Source organism: Phyllostomus hastatus, unplaced genomic scaffold (genome assembly GCF_019186645.2).
Source record: "Phyllostomus hastatus isolate PE091 unplaced genomic scaffold, TTU_PhHast_1.1 phas_scaffold_60, whole genome shotgun sequence".
Lineage (NCBI taxonomy): Eukaryota > Metazoa > Chordata > Mammalia > Chiroptera > Phyllostomidae > Phyllostomus > Phyllostomus hastatus.
In genome coordinates this window covers 11,308,632-11,321,103 of record NW_025334038.1, presented here as the reverse complement: position 1 = coordinate 11,321,103, position 12,472 = coordinate 11,308,632, and the positions used below count along the sequence as shown (strand labels likewise).

The 12,472-nt window shown below is 37.5% G+C and overlaps 1 protein-coding gene across 4 annotated transcripts in view; it reads right to left on the bottom strand.

The window, feature by feature from the left end:
* Positions 1-7,984: 7,984 nt before the first annotated feature.
* The window catches only part of CCNT2 (cyclin T2), a 46,913-nt gene continuing 42,425 nt past the window's right edge, over positions 7,985-12,472 (bottom strand). For 3 of the 4 annotated variants that reach the window (XM_045825903.1, XM_045825904.1, XM_045825906.1), the window contains 2 exons: positions 12,253-12,323; positions 7,985-11,809 (listed from right to left, as the gene is read on the bottom strand). In XM_045825903.1, the coding sequence (XP_045681859.1) occupies positions 10,382-11,809; positions 12,253-12,323 (1,499 nt within the window). In that variant the 3' untranslated portion in view covers positions 7,985-10,381. The remainder of the gene's footprint in view (positions 11,810-12,252; positions 12,324-12,472) is intronic. The other variant, XM_045825905.1, reaches the window with a different exon arrangement.

Genomic DNA, 12,472 nt, shown 5'->3' with positions numbered 1-12,472 from the left:
AAAGACCTTTGCCTTCCTACTGGAAAGTCAGTCTAACCCAATTTAACCAGACCCTACAGTGTCACTAACTGAAAAGTCTGTTACATTAGTCTCTTCAAGCTTCAGGTGTAATCACTTACATATATGAGAAATTTTTCTTAGTAACAAAAACACCTTTTCCAGTGTTTACAGTTTTGACTATCTAGGAACTATAGCTTCTATTGCTTATGCAATTCTTTTTTATTTTTGTCCTGTCAATTTTAATGTCATTGGTTTAAAATAAATTGTAAGAACAAGAAAATTGTATTTAATTGCTTTGTGTGTGAAGGCACATTTTATTTTTACAAGAGACTTGAGGAAGGTGAGAAGACAGACACTAGATTCTGTTCATTTTGGCAGCAATCTTAACCTTACATTTTGTAGGAACTTCAAGGTTAACAGGAAGAGCTAAGGGCCTTGGTGCTTCATTGTCAGAGGGTCCCCAAACTCCTCTGAAGACTCCACCTACAAGAAGCTGGGTTATTGTGTGGCTTCATAAACCTCAGGCTGCTTTCCCTGCAATATACACAGTGTGATTTGAGGTCTTCACTTGTTTGCAGAGTGATTTAGTTCATTGCCACATCTAGAACTAGCTAAACCTAAGCCAGCTGGTGGGATAAAGCTAGATTGGGTAGAGTAAGTGAGCATATATAAACTTTTCAGGGCACTTTCCTCCTCTCACTTGAAGGATATCCCCACTTAAGACACTCTTCACCTTCATTTCCTGAACATTGCTAAACCTCACAAAATGAACATGGACAAGTTGTCAAAATTATTACAAGCAAGCCCTTGTTTTAAGTTGGTGGACTAAGTGTATTTGATGTTTTCTGTAGCTGTCAGCTCTACCCGTCTAGTAAGTTTCATTGAGACCTATTGTTTTTAGTTGCACCTGTGTTTTTTAAAAACTGGCTGCTGTCAGTTCAAGATGGTATAGCTATAGACTTTAGGTGTATTCTAACACCAATTGTCAGATTTGGTTAAAATCAAGCTGCCTGCTTCAAGTTTTTGAAAAATAAATGTGAAATGCAGTCCAGGCAGTCCACCTGAGGTAAAACAGGTTTTACTTTGGTCAAACTGTTAAAGATGGGTTTTTGTGTGTGCATCTTCCTTCTTTCTCTCCAGTTTGTCCAGTTTTCCCATTTGATAGGAATTTAAGGAATGTGTCCCTACTTTTACTTAGAGGCATACCTCATTTTATTGCATTTTGCTTTACTGCACTTCACAGATGTTGCATTTTTGTTTTTACAAGTTGAAGGCAAGACCCTCCACCAGCCAAGATTGACTCATTTTATTGCAGTGCTTTGGAACTGGACCTACCCTATGTGTGAGTTATGCCTGTACTTGTATATCACCATAACCTGAAACATCATTTTGTTAAAGTAGGGCTGAAATTAAAAAAAAAAATTAGCTGAGATCTTTAATATTCTTTAAAATCTGAATGATTTTATCTTACTTTGGAGCAATTATTTACATTCTAGCCAATTAAACTTCATGGGGAAAGGGCAGGGAGATGTTTATAGTATGTATGCAAATCGCAATATGGACACAAGCATTTGGTGTTAACAAACCTATTTCTTTCGATGTGGAACTCTGAAGAGTTTTGGAATATTAAACAGAACCTTCAAAACTTGAGTTTCAATAGGCAAGCCTTGGCCTTAAGAGCTAGTTCTGTTGACCAGTGTGTTTGACCTAACAGATTGGACTTCTGCTCTTATCATTGCCCAGATATTTGACCCCATATAGCTTCCTTAGTAGGAAAAGGATTTGGAAGGAGAATGGAGTGCAAACAGGTGGGGACTGGGGGGCTAGCATTACGCATATCACTTAATTCTTGCTACTGTTTGGGTTGGCAAGTAGTGGATGAAGAACAGGGCTCAGGGCTGAATAATTTTCTGAAGGTCATCCAACTGGTAGGTGGGAGTTGGGGCTGCCACCCAGATTTATCTGGCTTCAGAGCACTTTCCCTGCAACCTCCTAGATTCGTACTTTATAAATAAAATCAGTTACATAAACTTCACTCAAACTTCACTGATAAATTTTTATTAATGGTGTGAAAAGATTTTCACTTTTCGTTTTTTTTCCTAAAGATTTATTTATTGCCCTGGCTGGCATAGCTCAGTGGATTGAGCGCGGGCTGCGAACCAAGTGTCGCAGATTCGATTCCCAGTCAGGGGACATGCCTGGGTTGCGGGCCACGGACCCCAGCAACCACACATTGATGTTTCTTTCTCCCTCCCTTCCCTCTCTAAAAATAAATAAAAATCTTTAAACAATAAAAAAAAGATTCATTTATTTTTAGAGTGGGAAGGGAGGGAGAAAGAGAGAGAAACATCAATGTGCGGTTGCTGGGCGTCATGGCCTGCAACCCAGGCATGTACCCTGACTGGGAATCGAACCTGCGACACTTTGGTTCCCAGCCCGTGCTCAATCCACTGAGCCATGCCAGCCAGGGCTAGATTTTCACTTTTCACTTATTACTTTCTCCTCTATGATCACCTCTCTTTTCAGTAAGTACAATGCACCAAATTTTTCACATTTGGAAGTGCATTGTGTGCTGAATCTTCCTATATGCTCTGGACCCCATGCTCAACCAAAGGAAATTTAACTTCCTGAGTAAAATCCTGCAAGTACTTCCAGCTCTACAGTATTTCCCTTGAGCCTACTTAAGCCCTTACACTGTGGCCATCTCCCAGTGGCTGATTTAGGGGTTGCCACAGTGGAAGAGCAAGCTCTAGAGTATGGGACTGGAGAATACACTGTATTCCACTTCCTTGCTTCATCCTGTCCCTCCTGCATGCCCACTACAACAGTCCTATCCTTCCACAGTGTAATTAGTAACTCTAATAAAAAACCCACTTAATCTGCTCCATGAGCCACCAAAAGCCTCCATCACTTATTGGTCAAGTACTCCTCTAACTTGCTACACTTGTATTAATTCAATTTAAAGCAGCTACATAATGTAGAAACTTGTATTTATAAAGGCTTCCCAGGTGATGTCAACTTGAAATCACCCAGTGTTGGTAGTCTACGTTTTCATTTGTACTAAGTTAACAAATCTTTATGGCATCATAATGTAACAAGCTGAAATAGCAAACACCTAAGAATGGCTAAGGGTTGGCCAAAAAGTCCCTTTAGTTTTTTTCTGTAAGACACATTTCATTTTCATCAATAACTATTGATTTGAATACTTTGAGTATGTCCGTTATCTCCCATGTGGTATAACGTTGATTGTTCTCAGTTCGTCTCGATTTGATCGTCATCAACTTCAACTGGTCTACCCAACCATGGAGCATCATCCAGTGAGAAATCTCCAGCACCAAACTTCACAAACCACTTTTGACATGTTTGATAAATCATAGCACTTAGTACACTACAAATCTTTGTTTGCGTTTCAGTTGCATTTTTATCTTTCTTGAAATAAAGCATAATACACCAAAACATTTTTTCTTCCATCGTCAATATTAAAAATGGCTACGTAAAAATTCAAAAATTTTTTTAAATGCACACTGGATATGACAGCTATTACAATATGGTCTAACAAAACTTTTGAATGAAGTTAAAGACAACTGAACACTAGAGCCATCTTATGGGAAAAAACAAACTTTTTGGCCAACCTAATACTTTACCATTACTACTCAAGCTCATGAAAACTAACAGAAACTGATCTCAGGTATATGCTTGGGTATTTGTGTAAGACCTTAGTAAGCCTCTTAATTTCAGGGCAATATGATGAAAACCCTTGTTAGTGAAATCCTACATTGCTGTGAAGGTGGTGTTGGGGGAGGGAACAGGCAGGTCCATACAGTAGTCTTAAGTGGAATTACCAATTTGTAATGCTTCTAAAATAAAACTCATATAATTTATTAAATGTTAAGGAAATAAGCCCTTACTGGTGTTATCAACCTAAGATGAAGACGAACCTTTTAATGTGACTTCAAAACATTGATTTTACATTTAGGCTTAAAGTGCCGTTTGTCTTTTATTTTTTAAAAGATTTTATTTATTTATTTTTAGAGAGGGAAGGGGGGAGAGAGAGAGAGAGAGAGAGAGAAACATCAATGTGCAGTTGCTGGGGGCCATGGCCTGCAACCCAGGCATGTGCCCTGACTGGGAATCGAACCTGTGATACTTGGGTTTGCAGCCCGCGCTCAATCCACCGAGCTACGCCAGCCAGGGATAAAGTACCTTTTAGAGTAACTTTCCTATCATAGTGCTGTCTTATTAAAGCTATGCAAGGGCTCTGTCTCTCAAGTGGAAGGTGCAGGAAAATGAGTGGGGGAGGAAAGCAGGAGGTTGGAGGAAAGCAACAATATTAATGCAGTTTATGATTAAATTTCTCATGGATAATTCCCCTTCCAGATAACTGCAACTACTCTGCTTTTTGTGTTGATGCAAGAGGTTAAACAAAAACCCCCACAAAGTATGAATTGAACAAAAATCCCATAAACAGCCCTGGCTGGTGTAGCTCAGTGAATTGAGTGTGGGCTGTGAACGAAAGGATCGCAGGTTTGATTCCCAGCCAGGGCACATGCCTGGGTTGCAGGCCAGGTCCAGTGGGGGCCATGTGAGAGGCAACTACACACGCTATTTCTTGCCCTCTCTCCCTCCCTTCCCCTCTAAAAATAAGTTTAAAAAATCTTTTTTAAAAAGTCCTGTAAACAGCAGGCAAAGCACACACTTAAGTTTAATGCACATGGATTGGCTTTCATCATTCCCTCTAATACCCCAAAATATGGATATAACTATTAGGATGCTCTCCCATGTCATCTATTTTTTTTCTAATGTAAATCCTTTCCCCTCCTCCTGCTTCCTCCATTCCATTTTTATTCTCACCAGAGGACATGCTTATTGATTTTAGAGGGAGGGGGGAGAGAAACATTGATTGGTTGCTTCTCACGTATGTCTGACAGGGGACCAAACCCACAACCTAGGCCATGTGCCTTGACCAGGATTCACCTTACCACCTTTTGGTGTATGAAGTGACACTTCAACTGAGCCACACTGGCCAGGGCTCATTTGTCCTTTTTAGCCCTTCCCCATTACCTAAGCCTTAAACCTCACAACCTGTGATGGGTACTGTCACTAACATTCTGTAGGGAAGAAAGTGGTGGGGCCGAGATTGGAATGCAGACGATTTGATCCCTGAGACCATACTCCTTGAGTTCCTTGATGATATCTGAAGTTACTCGGAGTAACACATTAGAAACCTTATTTCCCACATTTCCCAGGGACTGAGTTATTTCTAATTCATATTAAGAAGACTTGGATTTACATTGTTAATACACAAATTTTATTAATTCCTTGTAATAGATACCAAGCTGAAATTCAATGACTAACTGAATTCATGCCATATACATATATATTCCTGTTTTGGATTTTCTATCAACATCCTATTCAACAGTCCTTGAGGGATTTGAGAACATTCAGAAAAGGAAATCCCAGTCATTTTAACATAATGAGTACATGTGAAGTTTTTCAAACCAAGTAAAACTGCTTGAAAAACACACCTTAAAAATAAAAAGGCAATGTACTCATTAATAGCCAAATCAAATTAAGCCAACAAGCAAGCAGGTTTTAAGTGAGGCTTCCCCCCAAAACTTGGAAGAGAATTACACAGCCTTCAGAATTTACGTTTGAGACTAATGGATCACAGTGAACAGGTTAATTCACCTTTAGGGGAACAAAATTAGTCCTAGCCACACCACCTTTAAGGTATCTGTTTACCAATCTACCTCAAGAACCTGTCAGGCATACAGATACTGGTAAATTACACAGGACAGAAAAAAAGGAGTCACAGTATAAAAGGTAGCTGTGCCCAACTCTACATTGTGGAAAAATGGATGCATGGCATCAGACTGAGAACAGTCTGAACACCCGAGACCCGCTGGCTATAGAGACGTTTCAGAGGCAAACTTCTCTTATAATACAAGCAAACTTCTGGGCTTTCATGTCAGCCTATAGCAATCAAATTTCAGTTATTAACATAGCTGAATTTTGAGTTTTCAAAAATAAATGAATTAGAAATTCGTACAGTAACTTGGCACCCTACGCAGCCAGGGAAAGAATGTGCTGCTTTTCCGATGTAAAAAATACCTGTCTAAACCAGTCCAGTATAAACAAATGGGCACACGAAACAGCAAGGTATCTACAGAAATTAGCTAGCAATTTAAGCATGGTACTAGGTGAGAAACACTTTCTGTTTAGATAAAATTTGGGAATGGTAAGATATCTTGAGAACTATCTTCCTTTACAGATGAATACCATGTTTAAAAAAAATCCTTGTTTCGTTAGTAAATACAAAGCCTTGAAATATCTAATTAACCAAGGGTACTTAAAGAGTACATAACATTCATTCACACGTAAGCAGTGGTTTATTTTTACAGTTGGCTAAGGGGAAAAACCCAGCAATTTAAATTATCAAACATAACAAAAAAATGTGCTTTGAATGCTTTTAAGGCAAAGCAAGGCAAAAAAAAATTATTTGGTTATCTTAAGTAGACCCCAACTAGTCATTTCTTTAGTTCTAAGGGGATAGACAGGCCAAAAATTAAGGTATCCTACTGATAAGAGAAAAACTCTGATGTTCTAAATTAAATCACAGCAAGTCAGAGTAGAGTGTGGGAGAGACAGAAAAAAGTATCCGTTAACAGAGCCTAGAGCTGAAACCAAGACTGTTCATATTCCTGAATGTATGTCAAAACTTTAAATTCCAGGTAGCTATTCCTGTGATTATTTAGACAGAATGGCTATCACCAGATGATGCCTCACCTAGTTCACATGTGAATATTCCAGACTGCTGCCCACAACCAACACAAGAGCATATCCTAGAACCGTCCTCATGTTTCCAGATCCTTTTATTTAGAGCCAATGTAAATTTCTTAGTGACAGCTTACATCCTTCTTCCTCAGACTCTGTGTATGAAAGAGCCCTATCGACCCCAAGATGGTGGCATGTGTCTTTTCCATCCAGCCCACCGCTGGGGTTTAGACTACGTGCCCCAGGACCTGGATCTTGCTCTGGCTAGCCCTTTCTTTCAGAAAAACTTTCAGCCTTGAAGGTTTTTAACATTGCATAATCATAATCTGTTAATACAAAATAATGTGAGCACCTCTCATGAAACCAAGTATCATGGCAGAAATTTTCTCTGACTCTTAAGAACTCTAACCAGAATGAACTGCTACTCGTAGGAAGAGCCAGATGCATCTATAAATACATCCAAAGATAAACCTAGGGGTGATATACACATGACTTTTCAATATTTAAATACCTGCGACAGAAATGAACCTCAGGTTAAACAAGAAAAAGGAACTAGGAATTTTGCAAGGTCTCAATAAGGAATACTACCACCAGTTTTGTAAAGTAGGCTTCCAAGAATATTTCTGTGAAAAGATACTCCTTTGCTTTGGTTCTGAAAATACTGTATTTTAAGGTACCTAAGGCAAATATTTAGGGGTACAGATCAATATTAGAAAATTAGTTGAAAGAGGTAGAAGTAAAGACTTTGTTTGCAATGTGCTTCTGCATAAAGGTCACAGATCCATGATCTGGGGAAAACACAACTAAAAAATGAATCACTCTTTTATAGGCTGTTTAAAGATAATGCTTTTTAATATTTCAAATATTTTAAAAATCTCATCAAAAATGTTTCACCTTAAAACAGTACTTTGCACATGTGAAATTTCATACCTAAATTTGATGATACTATTTTGGTTTATGGCTACTTACAAGAAGACTCAGTAACAATGTCCATTCACTGGAGTCTTTTTCTTTGGTTGAGCCTATTGGGACCAGGCTGATGAACTATTTATGCAAATGAGATGGCTAGAGCAAATTCATGGTAATATGAATTATAAGGATTTTCACTGAATGGAATCAAAACTTAAAAGGATTTTCATATTTATCCCCATTGTGGTTTTGGAAGCTAATATCCTGTTCAGAGGTTAAAGAGTTTGAATAGCTCACACAATCCTGTAAAAATTACAACTGGCTGCCCTTTAATAAATAAAGTCATTGTAAAGATTTACATTTACAGAATGAAAAGTGTATACATAGCAATTCAAATTCAATTTTGGAAGTACTAATAAGTACTGACCCATAACAATATACACTAGCTACCTTTTAACTGTCCATCATTAGCACCAATAAAGATTCAACAAAATTACCTTTATTCCCACATCTCAAAACAATTCTGCAAATTCTTTGTGAAAGTTTAAGTATAGTCACAGACCTTAAATATTCACATTTTTTTTCTGTCATACTGAAAATAAGTTCACTAATTTTCTGGATATTTTTTTTACAAAATCTTATTAAAATTCCTGGTATTATCATCCCTAAGTATACAGTAGCACAACCACCCTATGTAGCTTCACATGATAGCTCCTTAGAGGTTTCACATCTAAATTACCAAGAACAAAACCCTTCCCTCCCTCATTTTGCCCTCAGCTTAATTCTATCTATACTAGTTCTTGGATTATGTACCACTGTCAAAGTATAACTGTATCGAAATTATCAGGTTTGTGGATACAATAATATGCCATACAGAACAATAAAGTTACACATAATGACAAAGATTACTAAAGTTATGCAAGACAAGAACAAAGGTTAGGACATGCTAGCTAGGCAAAGTCCTTAGAAAGAGGCTCCTATTATCTTAAATTCAACTAACATTGACAAAATAACGAACAATTATCTTTAAAAAATTATAAAGCTACTCGCAAAGTAGGTAATTTCTAAATAAAAGTAGAGCACAAGATTAAACTCTAATATTTACAACTGCAACATACTCGAGTAAAATTACAATTGTGCACATATCAGTGGCTTTTTTTTAACAATAATAATTCATATACATAGAGGGAAAGTTAAGACAGCTTTCAGTTCAATAGAAGTTGAATTCAACCCATCTCAAAGATACTCAACAGCTCAAAGATTTACCACAGAAAACAAGACTCACTGATAAACCAAAGCCTATTACTGGCGTTTAAGACAAAATTTAAACGAGTTAATGTCTATCGTTTATTCAGAAGTCAGATGACTGTGCCAATTTGACCTCAACAGGAATACACTGAGATGTGCAAACAAAGGTAAAACCTCCACCAGCTGTTTACCTGGAGGCTGACCTTTTTTAAATTTTTTCCTCAGAGGTTCCTGATAAGCTATAAATACAGGTACAATGCACAGTGATCTTTTTTTTTTAATTTATTGTTAGAATATAAAAGAACTGAGAGAGCAATAGGTTTAATTTTATTTTTATAAGGAAGACTGCATTTACCTGAAAAAGAAATATGGCATCACACACAAACACACCTTAGGGGAGGAGTATGTTTAAGAATATGGTGTCATCCTGATTGCTAAAGGAAACACGATTCTCGTTTACTGTTAAATTACGTAGTGTTAAAGTTCTTTAAGAAAAAACTAACTAATTTTTCACTATGTACGTTTTGTGAATTTAGTTTTCAAATCACAGTAATCTGCATTACCATTATTAACAGCTCTGTGTAATAGTACTGTAACAAATCAACAAACATTTAACTGCACTTCACATCCAAAGTATGTAAACTTTATTTTTTCCTCTTCAAGCCTTTAGAAAATTAGGGACTATTTCAGCAGCCAATCTGGTCAGAACCTCTGAAGGCAAAAGTTCAGTGCCTCACAGTGTAAATGACCATCTGTGGCACTGCATAGCCATATGGTAGTGACGTGTCCCCCTTCAGAGGCTTCCAGTAAGGCCTAGAGTTTAAGGTTAACATGAAAAAGTGCCACCTTTGTTTTAGATTAGTGATGGACTCTGACAAGATAAAATAAAGTTATTCTGTATATTGTTATACTTACAAGCAGCTCCAATCCTGAGTATTTATGGTAATATCTAAACATACAAAAATGTATGTACATTTGTCTCCACTTTCTTGTAAACAGTTTTCAGTATACTGTTTTATCCCTTTAACATTGAAACATGCAAGTCATACATACAAGTATAAATACACAAAAGAAAACAATTTACACTCATTCAAAAGCCAAGCAACAACAAAAAAATATAGCTACAGTAATCAAATTATAAATAACAAATGCTTGAGGCATCTTATATTCCTAGAAGCAGCCAGCCATTCATCTTAAATGTTCTTAGCTGCAATTGTAGAAATACTGAGTTTTGCACCTTCCATGCTTTTACAGTATTTATAACACTATCATATGTGGAGATAAAGACTTGTTTACTATAATCTCTTCTTTTCAGAATGAAGAATAAAGCAGCACTTACAAATATTGAAACAGTGGCAGCAATAGCAGGCGTTACCACTGCTATATCAGGATTCCATTCTAACAATTTTTAAATTAAAAAAGTAAAGGAAAAATTGACCTAAACAAATGATTACATGTTCATTCCTTGGGCACTTAACAGCGAGTCCAGCATGTCGTATGTGTCTTTGTAGTCCATATGCTGGCTGTTTGTACTGTACTCGTGATTGACATCAGGACCGTTGGTCTCCACTGGCTTCTTGTCCAGTTTCACGAGGGTGCTGAGATGTCCGTAGCCCACCTGGTATGTGACAGGGGGAGGAGGGGGTAAGGGATGGTTAAAAACAGAGTTGTGAGAGGATATATACTGCTTAACAGAGGAGGAAGAACTAGATGAACTACCTGAACTTTTGGAACCTTTGATCATTTTGGAGTGATGGTTGTGAGATGCATCATTGATATGCAGCCTCTTCCTTGAAGAGCTGGAACTAGAGGAAATGCCATCACTGCTCAGGCCAACAGGACTCCTCAGAACAGTGGGTGGTATTCCATCAGCACTGTGTTTACTGCCACTACTGCTGCTGCCACTATGTGAGTGGGAATGCTTGTGACTGCTGGGGTGGTGGCGATTTGAAGGATGTTCCTTGTGCTTCTCTTTGTGGTCTCTGCTAATATGTGGACTGGAGTGCTTGCTCTTCCCACTGCCTTCATCAGAAGAGCTGTGTCTTTCTGAGGAAGAAACTTTTATTTTCATTTTTAGTTCTTCTTTACTGGCACTTTTATCAGTGGGTGGTAATGGAATCCGTAATTTCAGTGATCCACTTTTTTCCTTCTTGTCTGCCATATATTTTTCAGGTTTTTCTGCATTTGTGATGGGAATTTTCATTTTAATGGGAGAAGTTACAGAACTGCTGCTGGTTGCCTGTGACTGCACATGTTTGTGTTGCTGTTCGACCTGGGCAGCTATATAATGATCCCTGACATCCAGATCGAGGGTTTCTAGCTTGCGTTTTTCTCTGTATTTATCTAAAGACATTTTCTGAGGAATAACTCCAGGAGTAGCAGAAATTGGTCCATGGTGCTTACTGCTCCCTGCTTTATGCGTATATTCTTGCTTAATAGAAGAATGATCAGATATTTTGTCGGGTCTGTGATGTAATCCTGAATGCAGTGATATAGAAGGTCCCTGCTGGAAGTTAATGTTGTACTGGCTACCAGACAAAGATGTCTCCTGTTTCTGTGAATATATCTGTTCTGTCCTTGCTGATTCTTGATGTTGAGGCCATTCTTGGTGCGATGACAAACTGTATGAGGTACTTGGCATTCCTGTTGTTAGCACTGACAAATTATCAGATGTATGGCTGTCTTGAACAGAAATATTTCCTGAATTTAGAGGTACTGGTGCAGGGAATGCTGATGTAGATGGTTTCTGAAAACTTGGGTTTGCAGACACACCACTAACAGTATCTACTAAAATAGAATTCTGGACCAAAGATGAACCAAGGAGTGGCGTTTCCGATACTTGTCCATCTACTTTTGGTTTCTTAGCCGCCTGATTGGCCTATTTAAATAAAACACAAAAGAAGCAATGACAGCAAAGGAATTTAATATACATTTCTTTGCTTATAAAAATTCTATATTTATAAGCATAAAAGGCTATATAAAATGTTGAAAGCACTAATTTTGGAATTTGATACAGGTTAAACCCTAGCCTAGTCATCTGAGAAAGTAACTTAACTTGCCTAGGCTTTAACATCTCCATTTGTAAAAAGAATAATATTTCCATCATTGTGAGATCTATACAAAATTTATAAAATACTTAGCAAAGTTCACTGGACACAATAGTTGAATAAACCATGTGTGCATGTATTGTAGCTTATGATACATTGTAATTATTTAGGAATATTGGAAATAATACTTAACCACAGAAATTCAAACTGGTTAGCTATATTATTGTTAGATAAATGACAAACTGATAATTTATTAAGCCCTGCCAATTCTTACCCTCCAGTTTCGAATCCTCTTCAACCTACTAGGCGTTTTCTCCAATATCTGTAGAAACTCATGTGTTAGCTCTAAAAATAAAATTTAAATTTATAACTTAGAAGGTTCCTTTAGGATTTAAATTTCTCTCAAGAGGGCAATATTAAAAAGGGATTTTAAGAATTCATTTACTTCACTATTACCCTCCTATTCAACTTTCAGCATATACAGAAGTAGACAC